Raw genomic sequence first — 27646 nt, 5'->3', positions numbered from 1 at the left:
ATCTATAATAGTTATTCTCCTGAATATTTTGTTAATGTGGAGATTCAAACAATCAAAAACAATACCATTCAGCAAAAACAATCACCACCAACAATCACGAAAATTTTGATGACAGGATTGAACGAAATAAAAAAATTGAAAGAAGCTGTTGGGATAGTGTCAATGAGAAAAAGATGAATTTTTAACATTTTGTTTATGCATAGATACAATTCGAAAGATATTAAAAATGTTGTAATGTTTTCAACTTATTCGATTAACCATGAAAAAGGCTTTTCTGGCGATGGTTATACTTTCTTAATGGAATTCAACTGAAATATTTCCCAACTCTAGGATACAGGATTTGAATTTCAAAAATTAAAATATGTTCCTCCGTAATCCCCAAAGTGTTCAATTCAGATAAAAATCAATTTTGTTCAAAAATGGCTTGCCATCTAACATAATAGACATTCACAAGGAAACCTCACATGTATTCCAGGATAATTGTTGACTAGAGTTTTCGCTATTTATTTTAAGATAAATATACCTACTTCGTTTTTTCCAAAAATTAACTTCCTTTTCATATTCCAGGATTACTTCTAATACGGTTGAAATTGGAATATTGGGATTATAAATTGACCATTCCTGTACATTTTATATGTAACTTTCTATGTTTTTACCACCTTTATTTGTAACTAATATACAATAAACTTATTGTATATCAGTTACAATAATTTTATTGTAAACAATAAGTTTATTGTATAAGTTTGAAAATGTCCGTATAGGACGAAATTGCAGTAACGTTAGTTACAAATAAAAGTGGTAAAAAACATAGAAAGTTTCATTTTTTTTTTCATTATGATTTCCTACCACGTAGTAACGGCTACTCCATTGATTCATTTTATATGTCTTGTGGAAAAACAAATATTAGTATTATTATTATTAACACGGACTGCAAGCTGCCTCCATTGATCTACAATACAAAGAACACTTCCGGAATATCAGGATACTTCGAAACCATTTCAATAACCTTGATCAAGAAGGACAAGAAATGGAAAGAAAAAATTAAGTCATTCATCCTGTATCGAATAATTATGACAAACCAGTAGTAAATCGAGTCACATGATCAGAATATTTCAATCAATAATCAGTTGACACAGAAAGTAATTAAATTTATGGGAATGTAAATAATTCAAGTTCTTGTTGAAGCGAATATGGAACTTAGTTATGCAGTAGAATTATAGTTCCGCACATATAATATACTTTCGATGAATGCTGTCATAATTCTGAGAATTTGTTTTATTTAGATGAGAGAATGGGGGGTCACCTCCTGGTATTTCAATATCAGAACTGAAGGTATGGGATTTCATCGTTTTTTTTTGGTTGACAAACACATGAAATATAAATACTTGAAATGGTTTCAATACGTTTTTCTTCATAATGTAATATTGCTGATTCCCTTCTGTGAGTAAAAGTACCTAAAGGCTGACTTTTGACTGAAAGAGGTCAGTTTATTCTTGAAGATGATCACTTTGTTATCGGAACACGTGTCGAGGTGTTAAAAATAACGATTTGGTGTTGGGAAAAAACTCCAGTAATATTTCAAAGAGGTATTACAATTGATATTGTATGATATTTTCCGTTGGCACCGAGGCAATGTAAATTTATATTTCTAAAATTCTTTATCTACTACATTGCAATGATACTTTGTCCTCATTGCGGCCCTGGTAAAAATTACATTCGCATGCTTTTGTGTACATTTACTGCACCTCGGATTAGAATATAGTTGTTTTTTCGCAGACTGAAAGAATCAGTAAATAGTGAAATCAAACAGTGAGTGTGTTTGTACACATTACATTTACAATGGAATGGAATGGAAGTTTTCGAGTCAACGGTCACTTTGACGTACATCACAATAAGTTTTTGAAATGGTACGATAAAATTGATATTTTTTGGCTTCAACCAAAATGGGTAGAGTTAGATTAGGTTAGGTCCAAAGTGAGTGGGTCTATTCGACCCTCCACCGCAACCCGTAAGGGTTTATTGTGGCTCGCACTCAACCAAATGAACTCAGCTTCTTAACGAAGCCGAATAGGTTGTATGGTGAGTGGTCTTTCAGTTCAGATGGTAAGAGTACGGCTCTGCCGAACTCTAAACACCTGATTCGTTCACCAGCGGGGCAGGCACATCGTATGTACACCCTTTTTTGCAAGGAAGTCAGCAGCCCCATTACCTTCCAAGCTAGTATGGCCAGGAATCCAGACTGGCGACAATCTGTTAAGTCTTCCCATCAAGGAGAGTCGTTTTTGTCAATTGGCTACCAATTTAGACGTTGCTCTGTAGAAGCCAAGAGCTTTCAACGCCGCTTGACTGTCTAAGAATATTTTTATTGACTTGTGTGTGAGATTGGAGTAGCCATAATATGTATTCAAGAAATACATTGACAATTTCATTTGGAGTTTTCCGATTACTTAATTCTCAACATTCCATTGAGTGAGGTGGATTGAAAAGTATCAGCTAGAGTAGCCAACGAGATCACCTGAACTTACGTCACTTAACTTTTTGTATGAGATTAACCGACGAATAAAATGTCCGAAATGTAAGCGGAAACGTAAGATGGTTTAAACAAAATAATTTACACAAGTAAGTTGAATAAGTTATTAACCATTCAAAATTATTTGTAACATCATTGCTTTCCTATTTGAAAGAATTGTAATGAGACACCTCGAAGTTGAAAGAAACAGCCTACAATTGCCATTAAACGAATAAATCTAATATGTGTTATTTCTTCCTTCTTGCAAATGACGCAACATGGATTTAAAAATTCAAATCCAAGTTTCACAAAAATGTATCACTGAGACAGTTTATACTGAATAACTGGTTTCATAATATTCCTTTCTGAAAATAAAAAAAGAAATGTCGAAGCTATATTCTTAAAGTTTCCTCTCAAGGCTATCATCTTGATAACGAAAGATATTATTATTTCACAAATAGATTTCGAGTTTATTGTAGTGAGATATTATATTCTTCCATAAATAGGTCTCTAGGATTGTTATATTCAAAGACCTCCCTATACATTTGTTACGTTCATCACGAGCCATTGAAAAAAATCAGTTCATCATTCAATTCAATTATTATTTTTTTATTAATGAATGTTTTCCGAACAGATATGAAACCCATTTCAAAATTTTCAACTACGCCTTTGGATACAAGTGGGGACTGAGCCGAATGCACTTGATACCGTAAAACTTGCCGGAAAGTATTTGTTATAGAAGAAAAACAAATTTCAGGGGCATTATATGGCCAATGTTCACATACGTGTTTTATCAGAAAAAACAAATGAAACAATCAGGTCCGGTTTAAGTCTGCAGGTAATTATTGTAACCTGCCCCTTATCCAATATACGTCACATCAAGCTTCCATTAGAAGCTCCTCCCGTTCTCAAAGTACTTCGAAAATATATACGATTCTATGGTTCACAAATGTCACAAAGTCGATTTATTCAACCGTCCCAATGAAAACAAGGTTGAAAAGTTTGTTTTGTTATGAGGGTATTCAAAAAATATATTTTATACATTATCGGAAAATAATTTGACCAAAATACTGAATATTTATAATCTGGAAAATAATGTTTCCTTTCTTGTATCTTTTTCTTTAAGGGGTTGAATCAGGAAATATTTAGTGGATTCAGCATAACCTCTGAACCATTTATAAACCATTATAAAACAGTTAATTCAAAAAACAATTCTTTTTCTTGCCACCTTATAATGGTGCACAATTTATAAAAGCCCAGTACATTGTACGAACAATTTTTGAAACCAAGATTTTCCCACCTCAACCTTCTATTGGGAGCTTGATGTCACACACATTGTATTATTACCGACACTGGGTAAAACAAACTCAAGTATATAATGCAATTTTGAAGATCATTGCATCAGAAAAAAAAATTGTAGAAGGATACAAGAAATTAGAGAAGTTAATCCTTTTTTTCGAAGGAATAACGAATTCAGACGAGCAATTGTTAGCGCCAAGCGTTCTGAATGCAAATGTTCACACCGTTAAAACCATTACCATCACTATCAAACCATCGCCAAGTACTTACCAATAAGTGTGGAGTTTAATGCATGCGGTCGCACAACGCTTGTTCCGATAAAAACTTGGACCTAACACGGAAAATCACTCTGTCACTGTGTCAAGTCCAATCGTTTCCCGCGCTTTGATTTCACACAGCCGAATCCAAACAAACTAAAGTATCTTATGTGTAAGTCGAGTCCGCGTGCTGGCAACAAAAGTGAGTCCCCTCTACGGCGGTTCTTTCATTCTTTCCCATTTTATCAATGCGTCCAGCACGAGCTTCAGCTGGGACCGTCAAGTAAACGCAAACAAAACATGTGCTTATGAAATTTGATAAGGCACTCTTGGGTGATCTGCAACCTACACGGTGACCCGAGATGACCATGGGTTTCAAGCACCGTATCTTCAGAATGTTTCACAAGAAGGGATCGACGCCAAGTTCACCCGTTATAAGATTTGATACGTGATTGCGAGGGTTAGTTTTCTAGGAAGGCCCTTATCTATAGAGGCATGTGATATATCAGCTGGAAACATGTGTTGCCTTCCAGGGGCGTAGCCATGGAGTGGGCTATCGGGATGGTGATGAAACTTTTATTGAATACTTTCGGTACTTAGAAAATATTGGTGTATAAAACGTTACAGTGTGGGGGCCCTGCCACATCTTCAGGGATGGATGTCGGGATATGCCGTAATCTCACCCTCTTTTGATGAAGAAGTCAATAGTGAAGAGGGGGTCTTTTGAATATTATTTGAATTATCTGTACCAATGATTCCCAGCCTTTTAGCACTTGCGTACCAATTGACTTTTTGAGAAATTTTGGCGCACCACCAGACCTAAATATTTTAATGAACGTATCATATTTACTCTTCTAAAAGTGTTCAATGGCTTTTTGAATTAAATTCCTGAGAAATCTCCATATTTATAACGTGCTCTCGTAATATAGGAGAAATAAAAAAATTGAAATGGTATTAATTTACAGTTTAATTTATTACCCATGGGTCTAAAAACATACAAGAGAACGACTAGAACAAACTCAGCAAAAAAATAATAATCATACAAAATATACATTTTTGTGCAACTGTCATTGAAAGTGACATTTTTAATGCTTGTCAAGAGTATTGAAAGATAATGTTTACAAAGTAGCTTGTTAAAAATATTTTTAAAATGATTTTTTTCTACCAAATAGCAATAAACAAAACATAATTATTCAATTTTCGAGGAAGTTTTATTATGAACATTAGATATAGTTACAATGAAACTCTGTTGAAAATGTATAATATACATTAATTACATTATTATTGGGAAAGAAAGTTTTTGGCTTTCTACTACTCCATCTTGATACAAAAAAAGGGATGAGGGAATCTTTCAAAGAAAGGAAGGAAGTAATCAATTTGAAATTAAGTAACTCTATACATGGATGTGTAGATCATGCAAAGAAGTAACTTTCAGACACAAACTGAAAGAAAGTCCTCCTGAAACAGCTACTATTGCATACCATACATAACAGAGTTACTTATTTTCAAATTGATTACTTCCTTCCTTTCTTTGGAAGATTCCCTCATCCCTTTTTTTGTATCAAGATGGAGTAGTAGAAAGCCAAAAACTTTCTATCCCAAAAATTAATCACTCCTTAAAATATAACCCCTTCAATTCATACATTATTATTATTATTTATGAACATTAATTTGTAAAGTACAATTAGAGCAACTGCTGATATTGATGCCTTGTGATGTTGAACAGACTTGTAATATATTTGAACTATCTAAGTTGACAATTTCATGGGCATTAACATTCAATTCTTAAAGTGAAGAGGATGATTCTGTAACTCTGGAGCTAGCTGTTGGGATTATTTTTCAGCAATAGTCTTTTTAGAAGAAATAAATTGATTGGTGTAACCCGCAGCTACTGTTGTGGACTTCCATCCTCCATGCTTCCCAATATCCGTTATATTTGTTCCTGATTCTGCTAGCAAAGAAGCAGAAGATCTTCTGAAACAGTGACCTGTATATTGCTTTGGTTCCGGGAGGTTCAGAAACTTAGCAATGGTAGAGGGCATTTTCCCAAGCTTGTTTATACCAACTGGGTTGGCACTGCATTTATAATTTGAGTATTTCAGAAAAAAACGTTGATGATTGATAACAGAAGGGCGTAATGCAACATATTTATTAAAATAGTCAATGTTTTCTACAACAATGCAAAAAGAACGACCTATTCTTGTTTTTGAATTTGGAATTTGAACAATCAATGATTTATCCATTAATTCAATGTCTTCTATCAATAAATGGCACAGCTCTTCACGCTGGCAGACTAAGTATATTCCGAAAATAGTAGCAACTTTTATCGTCAAATATTTCAATAGAAATATTAAACTTATCTATTTTATAATGAAATCAGGGCAGTTTTACCAAAAACTTTGTATGATATTTGTGTTAAAAGTAAGGTTTTATTTTGTGTAGCGAGCGTAGCGAGATGAGCAATTTCAAATTTTGTCCGACTGACCCCGTTCAAAAATCAAGAAAACTCATTTCAATAACAAAAGTCCCCGGGATCGAATGGGATTAATCCATTTCTCTTTTCTGAAGATATTCATCTCAGCCTTAGTTGTAAACCTCACGAGAAATGATGTCTTATACTTTGACGGTCGATTAGGGCTACATCAATTTGTTAGCTTATGTCAACCTGATAGTGGGGAATAGTCAGTTCCAATAAATTTGGCAATTGTCGTTTCCCAAAACGGATTTGATATCCCTCGAAACAACACAGGTGTCTCGTCAATACCGTGGGAGTTGTGAAGGTGGTATTAATAAAGCACTCTCAAAGCCGCCTTATATTGATAGTAGTATTGACAGTGGTACGAAATTTCCTTTCCTTTTCTATATGAATAAAGCTCATTATCTGTCGAAGTAGCTGGGCCTAATATATTTCGTATTTCGGAAATAATCACGAAATGTTTTGATAAAACATATTAGATAATATAAATCTCTTCAGCGAAAACAACGTAATGAACTTCAAATTAGTGAAAGTAAATCTGTTAGATATTAATATCATATCAGGTTTTTTCGTAATTAAAAAATTATTTCATTATTAATTATTACGATAAGGGAGATTATGTTATTCATTAGAATTTACCAATAGGCCATCGATCGAAGTTCAGCAAACAGAAATTTAGATTAGATATATGTGAACTTTACAGATGGCATATATGCGCTTCGAAAAAATATCATATGAAATCGGAGAGCATGAATCTGAATATTATGAGATGGACCTGGAAGTTCCTCAGGGATCGATTCTGGGTCCCATATTAGTTCAGACTGCGTAATTCTCTACACAGATGATACATACTACATTGTCAAGTGATTCAGATAGTCCTGAAGACTTACAAAAAAACTTGAATAATTTGGCAGTTGTTTCGTCTCTTGTGTTCAGAGATGAGTACCTATACTTCTGCAACAACCTTATACATTCAAGAAAAATATAAATTGACGGTTCTGAGGATTCATCTACGGAAATATCCGGTACTCTGAAGAAAATGTTCTCTACAAACTTCTAGACGCAAATGTAAGCAAAAAGATGTGGAATAATCAAAATCTTCAGAATAATATGAATATATCATCCCATGAATATTAATAGGATCCAAGGGAATCATTTTTTTGCATTACTCCCTGACCGCAATGCAACGATAAAATACTGAAGACAGGAAATATCAAGGATATCTCCTTGAGAAATGAAGTAGTATTTTTTATAAATGCATTCTTCAACATGACATGACATGACATGACATTTGGTCATATAAATATTGCACAAAGTACTTTAAAAGGTTATCTGACTTGCATGTCCGATGTAACAGTTCAATAAGAATTGAAATTGGTCATTCAAAACAATACGCAGATAATCCATGTTTATTGTTTTCAAAACTTCGGACTGCATTATATATAATGGATACTGACAAAACTTGTCCTTTGACCCATTACAAAGATTCTTTGGACTATGGAAATATGAATAGATTATACTCCTCAGCTTAGTGTAATTAGGCACTTTAGTAAATAAATCTCAAATAGATATTGTCGATAGATCGTGTAAAAAGCTCTTAACCACCAGTCACAACAAAAGAGAGAGGGGTATTTAAAATAATGGTTGAGAGATCACAACGTATCTTTTCACCAATTACTGTTCAATTAGCAAAGGATCAAATGAAAGTAAAAACCTCAACAAAATTTTTAGGTATACACATCAATGAGCATCTTCACTGGCATACCCACATTATAAATTCTGGATAAAAATTGTTATCAGTACTTATCTTAACAAAAAATCATATATGTAGCAAATTTTGAGTCTTCAAAATTTGGTATATTATTTTGGGGATCTTGTGGTGGCATCTCGAATATATGTGGAATTCAAAAAAGGGTGATAAGAACTATATTCAAATTGAAGTACCACCAATCTTGTCGGGGAAACTTCAAAGATAATTGTATAATGACAATACATGAACTGTACATTTATAGATGTGTAATGTATTTATTCAAACATAAAGATGAGTTCTTGGAAACAGGATCAAATCATACTCACCCTTTGCGAAACGCAAATATATGTTTCCCTATTCATAGACTAACACTAACAAAAAAGCATCCGTCATATTCATCAATCAAGTTTTTCAATAAATAACCACAAAATATCAAATCCTGTAAGAACCTTACAAAATTTAAAAAATATGTGAAAGATTTCCTTATAGACTTGAAACCATATTTAATTCAGGAATATCTGGATTGCTGTTAACTTCGTTTTATATCAAGATGTTTTTATTCCTACTGCATACTCATGGTTTTCCTTTTTCAATGTTCGTACAATCTGTCTGACGTTGTTGCATTTCATTTTCTGCCTTGGGAACAACGAGCATTACGACCGTTACCCCATCACCTTTGATAATAGCTACCGCAGTAGTAGACGAAACGTCAGGAATTAAAATCTGCAGACCACGGCCAAAAAACCGGGAAAATAGCTTTTACATTGATGTTGTGAAAATTTCTTTGATTGGGCATTACGTTGTAGTACAGTTTATGCAGAATAATGCAAGATGATTTTGGTCGAAACTTGTTGTTACGAAATAATGAATGAATAGAAGCAGATTCAAATTTAATAACTTTATTCAATAATTCGAAATTGTAATTGAAGAATTCTCACTTCAATTACACTTTATAATGACCCTATTATAACTCTTTATGCATGATAAAAGCTCATTCATTATTGAAATTGTCGTCACAAGGTGACTACAAAAGGTGATTGAATAATGAAACAAATTCTTGAAAAAATAATGCATCAAATGTAATTCATTAGTAAGATTCTTCTCACATGACTTCCTACACCCGTGGATTAGGCGAACTTTGATTCGAGAATCATATACCCTCAACAGACTTTTTAGGTCATGTGATACCTCTGAAAAATATATGATTTTCATAGTACCAAAAAAAGGAGTTTCAACTGTCTGCTGTCAAAGGTGTTCATCGAAAATATTTGTGTAGTTTTCGAACACGCAAGCATTATCTTGAAAATATGGAGTAGTGAAGAGAGATGTGGGAGTTTTTCAACTGTTTTGATAGAAATAGCACCGTTATTCACGCCGGTTGCAGGCCGGATGTTCCGGTGGGGAAGTATAATTACATTTCATTATTGTATTTATATTCAATTATATATTTCATCGTCATTGTATTTCTTTTAATGTGATCAATACTATCATCATTATTTTTGTTCCACTGTAAAATCAAAAGCCATTCATTCTTGAATTCGAATATATTGGTGTTATCAAAATAATCTCAAAATTAAAGTTCAAGTAGTTTATTGAGTAATTATATATCGATGTGAAATTTTTTGCATTTCAGTCTGATAAAGAAATTGAAAAATGTTCGTGTTGAAGAGCATCATTGCCCTCAGTGGCCTTCTCGGCATATTAGGGGCCTCCATATTCCCACCAGCAGAAAATATTTTTCAGTGTTTGGTAGCCGATAAGTAAGTATTTTTCCAACGTCGTTCGTCAAGTGTAAGTTGAATGTTGTGCTTATTACACATGTTTTTGGATAGATGATCAGTAATTCAATCTTCATTACTTATTCAACTACTTTTATTTTCCAAGTTTAGGGAACTACAATAACTAATTATTATCGGCAAGGTTGCAGATGGCACATATGTAGTATCGGATATTTCAGTGTGTGAAAAAAACATTCAGGAGTCCGAAAATTATATACAAAGCTTTTCATAGAAGGACGAGAAGATGTGTCACATGAACAAGCGATGAAAATGTTGAGAAAGTGAAGAAAATTGTTATGGACAATCGTCGAATCACTATTAGAGAAGTTCTTATGATGCACTGTTTGGAACCTTTGGTGTAGTAATGAATATTACTGGAGTTTTTTCCAACACCAAATCGCTATCTTCAACACCTCGACACGTGTTTCGATCACCAAGTGATCATCTTCAAGGGGAAGATCAAACTAGAAACTATCGCGAAGCTAACGCTATTTATGCTATATATATATACCCTACAGGTAAACCCTACAGGTGTACCACCCATACAGGTATACCACCCTAAATTAATTTTACAAGTCTTTTGGACTTCTAAAAAACAAAGTCGAGAATTCGGAAATGTCTGGAATTTACGAAATTGGATGTAAGGACTGCGATGAAAAATTTTATGGACAGACAAAAAGATCTATTGAAGTAAGATATAAGGAGGAACACATAGCACACTTGAAATATGGAAGACCTGAAAAATCAGCAGTCGCCCGTCATATTTTGCAACAAAACCATTCCATAGACTTCAGTTCACTAAGATTAGTTAGACAAGTTAACAACAACAGGCAACTAGATGCCTATGAGAGTGTGGAAATAAGTAAACACAGTAATATTATGAATAACGATGACGAACCTATACCAAATAGCATACTATACAGCGTGACTCACGGTCGATGGTAGGTTAGACGTTTCTGGAAAACGCAAAGCATGATTTTTCTGAAAATTTCACCTATCACATTTCCTTACCTGTTCTATCGATCTAAAATATTTTCAGCATTGCGGCGTTGCCACTTCTATCAAAAAGTCCTAGCAATTATATTTTTTCAAATGAAACTCTCTCCCTGTATATTACTCGATAAATTGAAAGATGGTGAAAAATGTTTCAAGATGATATACATGTCCCTATACCTAAATCGGAAAGTTTTCTTAATAAAGCCGTTTTTGTGGAAAAATAGTTATTCACGTTTTACCTACAAATGTTGATAGTGGCATTTTATTTTGTGAGTGGGGATTATTGCAAAACGAGCATCAGCAAGTGGAGCAAACTCACAAGCAAAATAAAATCACTTCCAACAAATGTATCATACAAATGTTTTTGTATAACGTTACTTCTGATAATAAAAAAAATTTGTGTCCATGGGATTTGAACACACGATCTTTGGATTACAAGGCATATGTTACAACTACCTACGCCAACTCACGATATTTTGAGGAGGTGGAGGTGCACGGGTAAGGGAGCTTTCCTGCAGGGGCAGCCGATGCCTTGCCTTTAGTGTGGAGTGGGGGAGGAGGAAGGTGCACTTATAGTTGCTGCCACTTCTGCCTCCTTCGTTCTCTTTCTCCTTTTAGCCTCATTCCAAGCGGTAGATTGGCGTGGACATTTCTGTTCATCCCCAGCCACCGCCTTAAATTGAGGTGAACACTTTTGTCCAGCCTCGGGATTGGTTTTTGTTTTTGTTGTTTCTGTTTTTGTGTTTCTTTCATTCATTGTGTTTCCACGAGTAGCAAGGGAAGATTTGGTCACCTCTGGCAGAGCCCCGCATTAACAAAGGTAGGTTGATTACAAGGGGATCGTTCGTAACCACATATCACCCTGCGGCCATTCAGCTGTCGGCACGATTCCTTACAGCTTAACTTGGGTAAGCTGGTCCACGGTGACATGTTTTGCAAAGGCTTTTGGGGAGTTATAGTTCCCCTCACCCTACTTATTTCAGCCACTGACCAGGAGCCCGGCGACCCCGTCCGTAAGGCTACATTGGCTTCCCGGACAGGGCCTCCAGTCCCCTGGCCGTTCCCTATCCGCCACCTGGGGATGCGCCCGATAGATAGCCCAACCCATGGGTCACAAGGGTCACAACTGGTGACGAATCATGGGTATACGGTTATGAATTCGAAACCAAAGTCCAATCGTCCGTACATAAGAGCCCAGGAGAGACAAGACCAAAAAAGCACGCCAAATATCAAAGTTTTTCTCACTGTTTTCTTCGATTACCGTAGCTTAATGCATCATGAGTTCTTGCCACAAGGTCGTACGGTCAAGATCTGTATTGATAATACTCCTGTATCATCTCATCATGCCTCAGCCACCGTATATCCCAGATTTGGACTCCTGCGACTTTATCTTATTTCCAAGATTGGAGGAATCCATGAAAAAATGGCGTTTTGTGACGATTGAGGAGATAAAAGCCGAATCGTTGAGAGAGCTCAAGGACATACCAAAAAGTGCATATCAGAATTGCTTCAAAATTTGGAAAAACGTTGGCGCAAGTGTATAATATCTGAGAGGGACCGCTTCGAAAGAGACCAAATAGTAATTGATGAATTGATAAATATTTTTTGATATTTTTTTTATATTTTTTAATAGACCGCTTATTCATTATTATTTGGAGAAAGGGGAAAACATCATTGCGTGAACAAGATTAAAACTTATATGAAACACTTTTTTCAGTTATACTCTGATTTATAATGAAACAATATTCAAGGATGCCATAGAAGATGAAGTATCAGTGGCGATAGTTAATTTTCCAGGAGAATATAAAACAAATGATCAACCAATTGCATGTGTCAGGGTGAGTACCAGTATAAACTCCAACACCGCGTCTTCAAAACAAACATACTAGGCATTTTATACAAAAAAATCAATTCAAAAAATACGTTTGAGATTCTCCGAAAGAACCATATCTAGAACATTACCCACATCAGAGCTAATTTGCCGGATGTATTAAACCTTGACCACTTCTGTATCTTTTTTGTTGAAGTTTTGTCCAACATGTTTTTCGCCACGTAAACCTTCGAGTGACGTATAATTTCATTTCAAACCTTCTCAAAGAGCCGTATCTCAGATATTATCCAAATCAAAAATGAAATAGACAGTCAATCACTTCAACTCTGGCCACTTTTTTATCTTTCTTGTTTTTTTTCTAGATAATAGATCTCTAGTAGAGCGATAAAATATCAGACATATTTTTTCGAAAATACCTACTCAACAATTTAGGAGACCAAAGTATGCAATTTCATCAGAATTAGATGAATACATCACACCCTCAGTTTTCTGGTCCAAACAGAACTGGCTGGTATCTCCACAAAAGAAATGATCCAGAAAATGAATTTCTGGCAAAAACATAACAATCTGCACTGACAGCAGACAAATTCTATTAGCCTTGAACAGACAACGTTGTTATCTCAGGGCTAGTAGTAGAGTGTCACCAAGATTAAGCCAAAGCCTCGGTAGATAATAACATCAGTAAAGTGAAGAGTGAAGGTAATCGCATTGCTGACTCTTTAGCCAAGAAAGCGGCTGGACTCACAATTTTAGGACCCGGCCTGACGACTTCGACAGTTGCGGAACTAGCCAAATTTTACACCCATGCTCAATCCCTTAAGATATGGGATGGAATCAAAGGATGCAATCTTGCCTGGATCACCTTGGGCGACCCTGGGAAGCTGGCGCCGAAGAAATATCTGGTAATGACCAGGAAAAATCTACACTCAACAGTAGGATTTTTGACTGGCCACTGTCAACTAAGGAAACACCTCCATAATATGGGGCTAGTGGACACACCTCTATGCAGTATATGTGAACAGGAAGATGAGACTGTCAGGCATGTCCTATGCGAGTGCCTGGAGTTATCGTCAATAAGAGTGTGTGTGTTCGGCGAGTCTTGACCGATATAAAGGGGATGTCTCCCAGTGACATGTCCAACTTCCTGGAAAGGACACGATAACCGATGACCTAGGACGACAACTCCTCGGGAGGATGTACAATGGGTCACATGTGGCCTATGTGCTGTGGGCTTACACTCACCCTCCCTACTCTATAGATACATATACCCTCATATACCCGAATATTTCTATTCCAAAAAATTAATCTCTCCATAACATATCTGATGTGTACACAAATTAGTAGAACTCGAGTTCTAGACTGTAATTTCTCATAATTCAAATTGTATCGATTACTCGACCAATAAAATGTTTCTATTTACGTTTCAGATCACTAATTTGAATCCTGGCGATGGAGGTGAGGTTAAAACCATGACTGAAGCTGTTTTCGCTAAAAAATTGTTCGCCATTATTACTTCAGGAGTCGGTCAACGTCTCGATTATTTGGTTTACATTTATACGGCATCATACTCTTGAGTCATTACAAGTTTTGCGGGTTGCACTGGTTGCAGAAGTAATCAATGATTGAAAAAATTAAATGAATTATCAAATGACTGAACTGATTTTCATTTGGAATTTCCCTGCAAATTCCATTCTAACAATACTGTTTCACATGGGACCACATAAATAAATATGTACTCAAATATTCGTCATAGTTGCTAAAGTGGCTTTGACCATTATCTCTCTCTTTCTCTGTCTCTCTCTCTCTCTATGATTTTGGCTTTTGCTTCCATCCAAGAGCATTAATTAAGCCATATAGACCATAATTTTTACCCTCTTGAAGGTAAGCCAAAAGATTTAAAACGCGGGACAGACAAGCCTGTGTGAAAGAGGCTCGTAGGTAACCGTCACTAAAATTTGTATGAAAGGACATGATTCTTGAACTAAATTCAACTGCCCAGAATCTGAAAGACGATGCATAACCAGAAGAAGAAGCCTATAAGATTCATTTCGTCCTTACAAATTCAGAATGATTATTCCGGAATGACTCATTCTCGCCAGAAATTATTTGCTGTTTTAGCACTACACTATCTGCGCTTTTTTGGTCAAGCAAAGAGATATAATAACTTTTGGCGGAAATGACAGATATAGAATTATTATCAAAAAAAACAACCCATAGTCACATTAAGTATTAAGCCAAATACAGTATGTGCCTCCAGTGTGTTTTGGTTACATGAAAGAGTCACGTTCTAGCATTCAGTGAATTTTAATTTTGTCAAAGAGAAAGAAATATAGACCTGCAGTGAGTATTGAAAATTAGAAGAATTGCTCTGAAAAAGAGTATAAAGACAATAAATGTAATTTTTGAAAATGCCAAATACCTGTATCGGCAAAACGTTGAGAATCATTCATCAAATAACTTCTCCGATTCAGTCTAGAGACAACAACTGAAATAAACAGAAAGTACTGGAACAGCTAAATTATTAACGACACTGATAATGCCGTAAGCAAGCCTTCTTCTTCTTCTCTTTTTTTGTGGTCTTTTGCTTTCCTTTCGGCGCAGTAGTTCAGGCAAGCAAGCCTATATAGTCGATTTCAAATGATTTTTCCCGATCAAAAACAAACAACTTAATTTAGGAATACTCTGAGGGGAATATATCTGCTTCTTTCAGGAATGTCACTGATTTATTTTTCTCACTTTCAGTAGTGAAAAATATACTACTCTTATAAACAGAGCTTATTAAAGTGGAATCGAAAATAGTTTATTAGTTGTTTGAATGCCATATCCTTATCTCCCCGATAGGCTCGTGATATCCTTCTTGTATTTTACAATTCATAATTAGTAAAAACAAAAACACTATAGTTTCTCCAGGGTTCGGAATCTTGGTTTTGATTATTATGGCTTTTTCTCTAAGAGAAATTATCCAGTTCTAACCTATATTTTAGTCCTCATAACTATTCAAATGGAAAAGGAAAACCCATAAACAAAATATAAAAGCCACATATTTTGAACGTATAAATATTATCAAGGCGCCTCACCCACGAATTTGAAATTGGGGTATCGTAAACAATGAAAATTATATACCTTTCACTCCTCAAGATTCTACTCATAAATATAGTGAACAGTGAATCTATACTTCAAGCCCAAGAAAACCAAGATCCCTTCGATCCTTTGGGCCCCTTGGTCAAATGCGACTTTCTCCCGATCGAATTCATCGAATGCCAGGAACCAGTGGATCACAAAGGTAACAAAACTGCAAGGGACGAATTGAACCATGGCTGCCTCAAGTTTGGGGGTTCAAAGTTTCATGAAGTTGAGAAAGCTAAAGTCGTGTGTACTGTTCTACCGAACATAGAGTGTTTTGGAAACAGGACGTTTCTCCGGGATGGTGTTCCTTGCGTGAAGTACTCCAACCAGTATTTTACAACGACTCTGTTATATAGTATTCTGTTAGGTTTTTTGGGTATGGACCGATTTTGTTTGGGACAGACAGGAACCGCTGTGGGAAAGTTGCTCACGATCGGTGGGTTGGGAGTGTGGTGGATTGTGGATATTGTGCTTCTCGTTTCAAACTATCTAACTCCTGAAGATGGAAGTAACTGGAATCCCTATGTCTGAAAAGATATTGTTCGGTGCTTGAGTACTTTGTTTCGTAACCACGCATTTTCTTCTGGGGAAAACTCACAAGTCATTCATTATTTGTAGTTCCAATTTCACAGTTCAGTGGAGCTTTATTCTTCAAGACCTAACCCTAATGATGATGTGAGACAGTTCACAGCTGGTCCATTTTTAAGTTGTTATAGACTTGGAAACATCCTGTATGTATATTTTGTGAAATGCTCATTAAAGACAATGAAAACTTTTCAAAGGTAAATATTTAATAATGGTTAGAAAAGTATTTTCTTGAACAAGCTTTTATTGAAGGATATTGATGATCTAATGAATAAATTCAGTTTTTTTGCTCAGAATAGAGAATTAATTCTAGTTAGATAAACTATAGCTATGTATTTCTTCCTCTTAATTTAAAAATTTGTGGGAAACTACAAATAAAAGTATTTTTCATGTTTATGTGAATTGAACATATTTGTTAAGAGTTTATTCTTTATCATTGAACCGACAGTTTGAAGAAAAACAAGAATTAAAACCTGGAAAGTGAAAAAAATTAGCAGAAATTGTATTGTAGTGAAGAAATTGGTATTTTTTCAAAAGTTTGCCACTCGATTACAAAAGGATAGTAGTTTGGGACTCAAATATATACTTTTATTAATGTCAAAGTAATTTGTATATATATTTAAATAATAAGGGGTAAAACAAAAGTCTTGTGAACCAAAGTTTTGGTTTCAATTCCAAGTGATGCCAGTTTTATTATTACTTTAACCACCCAACTTTCAAATTATCAGAAATTGAATAAAACATGAATAAGAATTATTTTAAGAGGATTTAAGTTAATATTACTCCATTACTAACTCAAATGTTTTATGACAAACTTCATTCTTTTGAGAAATGATCACATTTCCTGTTGATTGTATAATATATTATCGTTTTCTACTTCTCTCTTAATATAAAAAAGCAAATTTAAATTTTATGAAACTTTTAGTACAAACAGTATTTATTATAAGGAATCAACTAACAAATAAAAGGCCGACAACTGTGAATATGTTTATTTTTAGCAGCAAACTGTTCAAGTCGCTACATTTTATATCTAAGAAGCAGGAGCAGAGTTAGAGTTTGGTCCACGCCTGCGTCCGAATGTAGCTACTACATTAACGAACCTCCTGTTGTACTGGATACGCCTCTTTGCTCTGCCAGTCTTCTTCTTTTTCTTTTCTTGCTTCTCCACTTTAGGTGTTTGTCCTTTAACCTTACCTGTCAATAGAAAAGAAGAAGAATGTAGCATTGATCAACTAAATGAAATGTGTAACTTATTGACTACAGGAAACAGTATTTTTTAATCTGAAGTAACAATATGGAAAATGTTGATTTCATTTTGAATGAATTTCAATTTGGAAAGGGTGATTTCACAAATAGCATCAAGGGAGAGACAAAAAATAGTGGAGGTATTGCCGACTGAAGAAAAAAATTTATTTTCAGAAAGTTGATTGAGGAATTGAAAATATAGAATAACAGTAGAAGAGCAAAAAGTTTATGATGAATGCCTAGGTAATTGAGGAAAGTTGGTGAACTATTTATTAGTTATTTGCATGAAAATAATTTTTTTAAATTGGAATGGAATGTTTGAGACTTTCTATAGAAATGTTGAAATTGAACTTCATCATTTCCTCAAACAGTCCGTGTTCATTTTGCAAGCTTCAGGAAGATCAGTAGTAAAAACTCAACTACCAATCTGCTGTTACTTGCCGACTAAAAGGTTACTTATGACTTGTCCATTCACGTTCAACTTACCAGCACGGGCCAAAGAACCATGGACTTTTCCTCCAAGGAGACCAACAGTCAGTTCAATATCAACATTTTGGAATTCTGATACCAAACTTTCATCTGAAACTGGGATACCAGCAGCATACAAGGTGATCTCAGATTCTTTCAAAGACTCCAAAGAGGCAACACGGTCCTAAACAAATCGATCAATAAATTAATTCAATCATTCATTGAAGAAAAACAAAAAACTTCAACTACTACCATACAAAATTTAATTTCACAATAAACAGTGTGGGTAACGTTTTTCAAGCGATATGTTCGATAAAGATCAAAGTACAGTACTTCCTGATAGGTCAGAAATAAGAATGAAACGCAGAGAGTAAAAAATTGACAACTTGTACCTTACCTTATAACTTTGCGATTACATGAACTCACACAATATTTTAGATGGTAAAAATGTTCGATACCTTCTATAGAAATACTGGAATAAAAGTCCAGTACTTCCTCAAACAGTTCGTTTCTATTTTGCAAGGTTCAGGAAGGGCAGTAGCAAGAACACTAAAGACCTGCTGTTACTTGCCAAAGAGCATTTTCTAGTCTCGCAAATCCTCATTTTCTGATTATGTTAATTTTATTTAGGTAACATTGCTGAAGTGTAACTTCCTGACGAAAATGTTGCAAAAAAATTTAAATATTCATACCTTAATTTGACCAATTGTTAGCCCCTCTTCACACTCAAGAAAGTGGGTAGTTTGACCTCGAACGCACAACTGCATTTTGGAGTTTTTGGTTTCCCTGAAACAGAATAGAAAAAAAACTTACAATCAAGCATGTGGAATCTCGTCTCGAAACTATCCCGTGATCCAGGAAAAACTGTATGATAAAATGGAGTCATAATTTAAATAATTAAAGTAGTCTTAATCTACAGTAGTAGGAATACATAATATCCACTAAAAATAAATTGAAAACTGAAATAACACACCTCAACACGACTTTTCACAAAAAAAATTCTTGATAAAAGGAATGCTGTCAATTGTCAATTGAACGGAAGCGGATGAAAAGAAAAATTGTAATGGCCGTTTCCACAGAACATACCAACTGTCAAACGAATATTAAACTAACCTCAGAGTAACAAAAGACATTTAGAAACTAACCAGCACGGGCCAGAGAACATGCAATTTTCTTCCAAGAAGACCAACAATCGGTTCGATATTATCCACATTTTCGAATTCTGATACCAAACTTTTGTATTCTAGAAACACGTTTTGGTTGAAACTGTTTACTGGAAATCTCACAATAAAGTGTTTCTTGAATACGTTGGATTTTCATCATGTATTCGCCAATTACATCACATAACCAATTCATCTGAAACTGGGATACTGTATTCGGATTTTGAGAAAGCTGCATATCACATTAAAACTAAAAACTGATTGGATACAATTAATTGTGTTCAATTGCTAGGATGGACAAAAATCATTTGACCGTCCCTTATATGAAATTCGCATAGCACGCATGTATTTTTTATGTTTTATAAGGTGTGTATTCAATTTGTATTCATTAAATCGATTTTACCGATAAAAATTTAATTTGATGTTTCCTCAAATTCCCTAAAATTTGTTCATGTATCTGTCTATCTCATTCTGAACGCTGACTATATAATACGTTGTATTATGAACTCTGTGATTTACTTGAAAGTGACCTTTTTATAGAAAAATTAACCGTACCGCACTTCAGCTGAATACTCTCAATTAAAATAAGTTTACTTGTTCCACTCAGTATGCATTAATAATATTCTTATCACTGTTACTAATATCTGAGATTGAAAAACTAAGAAAAATCATTGTAACTTAAAAAAAAATATTCGTTGGCTACACTGTGAATGAGTGAACAAACGTCAAATGATGAATTCAAAAAGTATGGTTATATTATTGTGTTTACAAACATAAAACTACTCGAATAGTTTTTCATTTTCATCACGATTATTTTTTTAACTTTCAGGTCACTAAAAAATCGTTCACTTGTTCACTTGTGGAGTAACATATAGCGCTTCAACAGAAGTGCTTTCGTGATTTTTTCGAATCTTACTATGACATCTCTCATGATGGATTATGAATTTAAAATGAAAACTCAGACGGAGAGGGTAAAAGTAGAAGATTTATTCGACTATGAGGGCTGTAAAGTTGGAAGAGGAACATACGGACACGTTTACAAGGGTCGTCGAAAAGATGGGTCGGATACTAAAGATTATGCTCTTAAACAGATTGAGGGTACTGGTTTATCGATGTCGGCTTGTAGAGAAATAGCTGTAAGTGCTTTCTCTGAACTCATTCTTCCTTCACAAAAAGATTTGTTATTTTCTTTTGAGTAAAACTGTATAATCAGCTTTCATCTGAAAAATGCTAGACTCCACACTTAGCTATAAATCACACATTTCATCTGTGATTCAGAAGATGCTTGGCTTTATAAAGAGAATCACCTGCGATTTTACTAACATCATGCTATTGAATGTCTTTAATTTTGAAATTTTTCAACAATTCTTGTGAAACATGTTTTTTAACCTATTTTCAACTATAACTGATTATTTTCAGCTGTTGAGAGAACTGAAACATTCTAACGTTATAAATTTAATCAGAGTTTTCTTATCGCACAACGACAGGAAAGTATGGCTATTATTCGACTTTGCCGAACACGACTTGTGGCACATTATCAAATTCCATCGTGCTGCCAAAGCAAACAAAAAGCCAGTCATGGTACCTAAAGGAATGGTGAAATCTCTGCTCTACCAGATACTAGATGGGATTCATTATCTTCACTCAAACTGGGTTCTACACAGAGATTTGAAACCAGCGAATATATTGGTGATGGGTGAAGGACCTGAAAGGGGGAGAGTTAAGATTGCTGATATGGGGTTCGCTCGCCTGTTCAATGCCCCGTTGAAACCCCTGGCGGATTTAGACCCTGTAGTGGTCACATTTTGGTACCGTGCTCCAGAATTATTGCTAGGCGCTAGGCACTATACGAAGGCAATAGGTAATTTTTTTTAGTTCATGAGTTTTTTTTTAATTGGAAAACATTTATTGAATCTTTCAACGAAAGTGGAAGTTTGTTATACTCATTCAAACCTTTATAAAATAAAGACTTCATCATACTAGTCAAATTAGTTCGAGGAAGGTGGAATTTTTGGGAGCTACTCGCTCTTGTTAAGTGGTTGTGGATTTGAGATTTATATACATAGAATTCTTCAAAATAAGTTGGAAGCAAGTTATGTGTTAGTTTGAAAATGAATATCATTGCTAACTCGTACAGTCTCTGGGAAACAGATAGCCACTGCAATTTACTTAACATGTTTGATATACTAGAATACCTATTCTTTTGTAAAATAATCCTCATTCCACGATTCTGTACCTTTTGTAAAGCCGATACCTTATTCTGGTCAAATGAGTATAACAGACTAGCACAATAAACAAAATGGGGTTGGATTATACAATTATATAATGTAATTTTTGAGTACATCGAAAGCTGAGATGAAATTCTTGAGAAAAAATATATTTTTTTAGTAATTTTTCTATATATATAATCAAAATGAGCATGGAGAAATAAAAGATTATCCACCATGAAACCTAAGTATTTGAATTCACTTACGAACTCTATTACATCATCTGCAATTTGTAATCTTATGTTGAGATTGTTGATAAGTGATAGCTTATAACCAGTAGATAAGACATATATTTTGTTTTGGAGGTATTGAGTTTTAATTTATTGCTATTCATGTACTTGAAAATATTTCTTAGTTCATTATTCATTTGATCAGCTACTGTTTCTATATTATCTCCTGAAATTGATAACAAAGTGTCGTCTGCAAAAAGGTTCATGAAATCACAACCATGGATGGTATCTATATCATTCAGGTAGATTAAAAATAATATAGGTCCCAAAAGACTCCCCTGAGGTACCCCGAAAATGACATCGCGAGATGATGACACTGAATCCTTTGTTTTGGTTACCTGTTTGCATTGTGAAAAATAATCAGTCAGCCATAACAAAACAGTTTACCTGATACCAATACTTTGCAGTTTATTTAGTAATATGTGGCGATCAATTGTCTCAAAAGCTCTTTTAGATCTAAAAAAGATTTCAGTGTATTTCAATGTTCATATTCGAAGGTAGTTGTTTCAGATGGATTCTTTCTTCTGATTTGCATCTGAAAGCAATTTCTGGTTTTCACATCTTTGAGAAGAGTTTGTGTTGATATATTTTTTTGGAAGTTTCCTTTATGAATTGTTTAAAGAAATAGTAAGCCAGTAACTAATGTCTCCTTGAAAATATTTTCTCTTGCAATTAAGCAAATATTCTGCAATGATTGCTTTCATAAGAGAAAAATATCCACAGAATTTTCCAAAATTATAGGAATATCTTAGAAAGACATGTCGTAAATTTAGCTGAGTATAAAGACCTTCCTGTCCGTAATATAACTAAGTAGCCAGACATAAGATTGAGTTCTTTTCACGAACTGTCGAAATTTTCCAATGTTAAAAGAGAAAAATCTTTATCCATCTAGATATATGGGCAATTGGTTGTATTTTCGCCGAGCTTTTAACTTCGGAACCCATTTTCCACTGTCGCCAAGAAGATATCAAGACCAGCAATCCCTATCATCATGATCAGTTGGACAGGATATTCAACGTGATGGGATTCCCCCACGAAAAAGACTGGGAAGACATTAAGAAGATGCCCGAACATCCAACATTGTTGAAAGACTTTAAGAAAACAAGGTAGGTGTTTGGCCCAATCAAATGTTATATCTGTATAAAAATAAAAAATGTTGTAGCTACGTCAACTGTTCCTTAATAAAATACATGGATAGGCACAAAATAAAACCAGATAGCAAAGCTTTCCACCTGCTACAAAAGTTGCTCCTGATGGACCCAAACAAACGCATAACGTCAGAGCAAGCGATGCAAGACCCCTATTTTGCTGAGGATCCTCTTCCAACACAGGATGTTTTCGCAGGTATGTACCCTGTAGGATACGGCCTGCATCCAGCTTCCGCGCCGTATCACTACTGCCCGCGATCGCAGTGTGTCACAGAAAGAAGAATCGTGTTTTTTAGAACTTTTATACTTCACTTCCTCTACAGAAGTAGAAGAAGAAATTCGCACACTAGATTTATAAGTAATTTCAAGGGCAGCGTATGCCTATACAAGCGAGAGAGTGTTAGTTAGGTATCTATTTAGTTTTAGTAAACAACTCGATCATAGACAGTAACGCCATCTCTTAGGAATAAGTGGAAATAGCCAATTGTTTTCGTTGAGAACAATAGAATCTTCCACGCACTGAATGTCCTGCGGGGGAGTTTTGTATACCATTATCTCCAAATAACCCCAGAGAAAGAAATCCAATGGCGTTAAATCCGGAGATCTCGCTGGCCATTCCAGAGCGACTCTTCTGCCAATCCATTTGTCAGGATACCCTTGATCGAGCCACTGTTGGACATGCAATGCATAGTGTGGCGGTGCGCCATCCTGTTGAAAATGTAAATTTTGTTTGTCCAAGAGCGGGTTGTCTTCTTCATCAACTTGGTGTTCTAAGGACTGTGTTATGAGTGGATCGATTACATTTTCCAATAAGTTTAAATACAATTGACCAGTTGAATTTTATTTAATAAAAATAGGACCAATTATTTCGATTCCCAGAGTTCCAGCCCAGACGTTTATTTTTTGTGGATATTGCGTATGATCCTCTCGAAACAAGGGTGGATTTTCATTATCTCAGTATCTACAGTTATGCTTATTTACAAAGCCATTAAGAAAAAAAGTTGATTTATCACTGAAGCAAATATTTTGTATTAAATTCGGGCCATTTTGAATCCCCGCAGTCATTATTTCACAAAATTCAAATCTCCTATCATAGTCATCCTCACTGAGCTGCTGAAGAATGCTCATTTTGTAAGGAAATAACTTGTTTAGTTTTGAAACTTTGTGTATAGAACCAACTGAAATATTTACTAACTTAGCAACTTTCGAAATTGAAGTAGTAGGCTCAACGGCGAATTGGCCTAAAATCTCAATCTGGGCGGCTTCCGTAAGAACTCTCGGCTGCTTTGTTGCACACAGAACTGGTCTCTTCAAATTCTTGAACAAGGTCTAGAACATATCGGTGAGTCACATTTTGACCTGCATGCCTTTCATTAAAAACCCGGGCTGTCCTACGAGCACACCTGTCTTCAGCACCGTAAATAAAAATAATTTCAGTTCTTTCTTGTAAAGTGTACACCATTACGATTTGTATTACTGTCAGTGCAACTGACACCACTTGACAAACAGTTTGAAATCAGGAATAACTAATTCTGATGAATGTTTTCACCATTTAATTGTAACTGACGCCACAAAGCAACTGTGTGCCCTTATCTCACTTGCAGCTAAAGAAAAAAACTCTGTGTAAAAAAGAGACATTAACATACCGTTATTGAGTCAGTGGTAACGGTTCCATAAAATTTTGCATTTTGTTATAATTCATTTTCTTTTTGCCCTATTTTATGAGAACGAATCAACCAATTTCAGTTTTCTAAACGGGGTTGAGTGAGGATTTTTAAGATCTTTAAAATGATGTGTTACAAGGTAGGGGTGCCATTTAAAATTATTAAGTGAGGGTAGCTAGGGGTAAGGGGGTTAAACCTAAAATATCGTATTTTCGATTATTTATAATTGTCTTATTTCAAGGTTGTCCTATACCATACCCTAAGAGAGAGTTTCTGACTGATGATGACCAAGAAGAAAAGTCTGATAACAAAAGACAAAATCAACAGCAGCAGCAGCAACCTCAGCAGCAACAGCAGCAGCAGCAAACACAGCAGCAACAAGCGAATCAGCAAGATAGCCATAATCAGGCCAAGAGGGTTCGACTTTCTGGACCACAGGGGCATCCTGGACAGGTAATAATAATAATATACTATCTACGGCACTCTTACGGTATTGACGAGACACCGGTGTTACCCTGCGCTCCGGGAGGATATTGAGTCCGTTGTGGGGAACGAGAAGTGCCGAATTTATTGGAACTATTCGTTTCTCACCCTCAGGCTCATACAAGCTAATAAGTCTGATGTAGTCCTTCTCGACCACCAGAGCAAGACGATATTTGTCATGGAGTTTTCAGCTCCTGGCGAGACGAATATCGTCCGAAAAGAGGAGGAAAAACGGAAAATATCGAGATTTTCTCTTCGAACTCCGCAGACTCTATGGAGACCACTCTGTCAAGATGGTTGTTCTGATTAGTAGAGTCCTTGGTGGAATGATGCCCTGTCTAGTTTCGAATCTTAAAATCATACTGGCTTGCCGCGCTAAGGCAGAAATCTTAGCCGGACAGATGCAGAAGGCTGTCATTAGGGCCTTACCAGCGCATATTTTGGTTAAAAAAAAAGTTAACGTTAACTGGTTTTTGAGTTTGATCTTCCTCTTGAAGATGATCACCTGGTGACTGAAACACACAGTATGTGTTCCGTCACTGATGACGCATGTGTGATGATTTTTTACCCCAAGTGTTGCTCTTATTCAGTCGTTTTATGAATCTTGCTAATATTTTTTTCAGATTCCTCTCACTCAGCAACAAGAATTCCACCAGCAACAGATGATGTATAATAATGGCTCACAACAACAGCAAAACTTCCAGCAAAGGTTTTGAAATATTTTTAAGGAGGGATCAGTTGGGAGTTGCGTGATCCAGAAAAATTATCACTAGAAACTAGGCATAAATTCTGTTTCATTTGTTATATTACGTTTTCCACTGTAGACTGTAAAAAATAAAAGTTTCGAAAATAATATTTGTCTTTTTCAATAGACCGAATATGTTTATGAGCATATTTTAAGAAGAATATCGAATTTTTAACTAACTGTTCAAATGGCAATGTTTCTGAAACCAAAATGTAGAGTGTTATCCTGCAGCAGTTACTCATTGAGTATAATACATAATAATAATAATATTTATTTAACTTGTTGAACAGTATGAAAGCGTTACAGTAAACATTTACATACAGTAACAAGGAAGATGTCTATGTATAACTAAAAACATATATATATATATATATATATATATATATATATATATATATATATATATATATATATATATATATATATATTTATATATATATATATATATAGAAAAGAAAAAAGTAGTCTTTTTGCTGACTAGTCAGAAAATAAGTGAAACAATATTTGGGTATGCAGCAGGCCAAAAATTTTAGTGTACTCTTGTAACACAGATTCCAAGCTTTCGATAATCTTTATTATCATCATCAGGGATGCTACAATAAGGATGATAATAAAGATTATCGAAAGCTTGGAATCTGTGTTATAAGAGTACACTAACATTTTTGGCCTGCTGCATACCCAAATATTGTTTCACTTATTATATATATATATATAACAAGAAAACATGACAGATACTAAACTGGACATATAAAGGTAATTAACAATTTTTTACCGAGAGTAACTATCAAAACTTGTCAACGGTGTAGCAGTTTCTATTCTTTCAATTGTCTTTTGAATATGCAGATATTTATTGAGTTGCATGATACAGATTTAGGAGAACCTCTCTTCCACAATGATTCGACATAAATCTCAGTGCAAAACGGTTCTTTCGTAGTTTATCACATAAAGAATCTATATGAGAACTCCAGTTGAGTTTATGATCTAGAATTAGACCTAGCATTTTTGTTTCTGGGTTGGATGTCACCTCTAGTTGGCTATCTTCATATATTTTGAGAGTTTCAGAGGTGTTCTGCATAGAGAATTTTACTAATGCTGTTTTGCTGATATTGAGTACTAAATGATTTTCATCAGCCCATTTCATTATTTTCTCTTATATGAATTCTGTTGTTTCTGCAAGTGCTAATGTATTACGATCAGTGACCAGAACATTTGTATCGTCGTTCGCATAAATAAGAAAAAGCAGTGGTCCGAGTATAGACCCCTGTGGAACTCCTTGCTTGCAGGCCAAGGACTGACTGTGAACACCTTGAATTCTCACTGTTTGTGACCTGTTCTCTAGATATGACCTCATCCAATCTTGGGCAACTCCACGAACCCCATAACAATGCATTTTCTGGATTAGTACATAGTGATCAGCACAGTCAAATGTTCCTGGCCGTAAAAAAATCGATTCAATTCAACTCAATAAACGAAAAAGTCAATATCCTGCGTGGTATTAACCGGGGAAGTAGTTTTACGGCGGGCATTTACCAGAACCTACTGTTTAGGTATGTTGCAAGAAATGAATGTTTTCAGATTTCATTTCGAAATATTTATTTTCTCACACGTACATATCTCTTTCCTCGATAC

The 27646-nt window shown here is 35.0% G+C and overlaps 5 protein-coding genes across 5 annotated transcripts in view; 3 read left to right on the top strand and 2 right to left on the bottom strand.

Moving 5' to 3' along the window:
• The window catches only part of LOC111517573 (monocarboxylate transporter 12), a 52461-nt gene extending 47723 nt beyond the window's left edge, over positions 1–4738 (bottom strand). The window contains exon 1 of the mRNA XM_074185077.1: positions 4079–4738. The gene's annotated coding sequence lies outside the window, so the exon portion shown is untranslated. The remainder of the gene's footprint in view (positions 1–4078) is intronic.
• Positions 4739–9891: 5153 nt separating this feature from the next.
• LOC111517571 (uncharacterized) lies at positions 9892–14548 on the top strand. The gene is made up of 3 exons (XM_074185104.1): positions 9892–10051; positions 12783–12903; positions 14324–14548. Exons 1-3 carry the CDS (start codon positions 9945–9947, stop codon positions 14468–14470), a joined length of 375 nt encoding a protein of 124 aa, XP_074041205.1. The 5' UTR covers positions 9892–9944; the 3' UTR covers positions 14471–14548.
• Positions 14549–15837: 1289 nt separating this feature from the next.
• Positions 15838–16797, top strand: amrt (TM2 domain-containing protein 2 amaretto). The gene has a single exon (XM_023173781.2). It carries the CDS (start codon positions 16005–16007, stop codon positions 16551–16553), a length of 549 nt encoding a protein of 182 aa, XP_023029549.2. The 5' UTR covers positions 15838–16004; the 3' UTR covers positions 16554–16797.
• Positions 16798–17581: 784 nt separating this feature from the next.
• On the bottom strand, positions 17582–19427 carry RpS30 (Ribosomal protein S30). Its single transcript, XM_023173782.2, has 4 exons — positions 19294–19427; positions 19013–19106; positions 18339–18504; positions 17582–17801 (listed from the first exon to the last, which is right to left on the bottom strand). Exons 2-4 carry the CDS (start codon positions 19085–19087, stop codon positions 17638–17640), a joined length of 405 nt encoding a protein of 134 aa, XP_023029550.1. The 5' UTR covers positions 19088–19106; positions 19294–19427; the 3' UTR covers positions 17582–17637.
• A 666-nt stretch (positions 19428–20093) lies between these two features.
• Cdk8 (Cyclin-dependent kinase 8) lies at positions 20094–26125 on the top strand. The gene is made up of 7 exons (XM_023173780.2): positions 20094–20225; positions 20310–20616; positions 20900–21341; positions 22870–23083; positions 23140–23321; positions 25031–25242; positions 25896–26125. Exons 2-7 carry the CDS (start codon positions 20398–20400, stop codon positions 25986–25988), a joined length of 1362 nt encoding a protein of 453 aa, XP_023029548.1. The 5' UTR covers positions 20094–20225; positions 20310–20397; the 3' UTR covers positions 25989–26125.
• The last annotated feature ends 1521 nt before the right edge of the window (positions 26126–27646 follow it).

The sequence above is a fragment of the Leptinotarsa decemlineata genome, unplaced genomic scaffold (assembly GCF_025532065.1).
Source record: "Leptinotarsa decemlineata unplaced genomic scaffold, Ldec_3_MD MMD2_tig00026361_RagTag_RagTag, whole genome shotgun sequence".
Taxonomy (NCBI): domain Eukaryota; kingdom Metazoa; phylum Arthropoda; class Insecta; order Coleoptera; family Chrysomelidae; genus Leptinotarsa; species Leptinotarsa decemlineata.
The sequence above is the reverse complement of the archived record's forward strand: the minus strand, read 5'-3'. Positions and strand labels throughout refer to the sequence as shown.

Coding starts and splice junctions, on each gene's coding strand:
- LOC111517571 (XM_074185104.1), top strand. CDS start 9,945: ATGTTCGTGTTGAAGAGCATCATTGCCCTCAGTGGCCTTCTCGGCATA. Junction 10,052..12,782: donor CAGTGTTTGGTAGCCGATAA/GTAAGTATTTTT, acceptor CACTTTTTTCAG/TTATACTCTGATTTATAATG. Junction 12,904..14,323: donor AACCAATTGCATGTGTCAGG/GTGAGTACCAGT, acceptor TTTACGTTTCAG/ATCACTAATTTGAATCCTGG.
- amrt (XM_023173781.2), top strand. CDS start 16,005: ATGAAAATTATATACCTTTCACTCCTCAAGATTCTACTCATAAATATA.
- RpS30 (XM_023173782.2), bottom strand. CDS start 19,087: ATGCAGTTGTGCGTTCGAGGTCAAACTACCCACTTTCTTGAGTGTGAA. Junction 18,505..19,012: donor TAACAATTGGTCAAATTAAG/GTATGAATATTT, acceptor CGATTTGTTTAG/GACCGTGTTGCCTCTTTGGA. Junction 17,802..18,338: donor TGGTTCTTTGGCCCGTGCTG/GTAAGTTGAACG, acceptor TTCTATTGACAG/GTAAGGTTAAAGGACAAACA.
- Cdk8 (XM_023173780.2), top strand. CDS start 20,398: ATGACATCTCTCATGATGGATTATGAATTTAAAATGAAAACTCAGACG. Junction 20,617..20,899: donor CGGCTTGTAGAGAAATAGCT/GTAAGTGCTTTC, acceptor GATTATTTTCAG/CTGTTGAGAGAACTGAAACA. Junction 25,243..25,895: donor CACAGGGGCATCCTGGACAG/GTAATAATAATA, acceptor TATTTTTTTCAG/ATTCCTCTCACTCAGCAACA.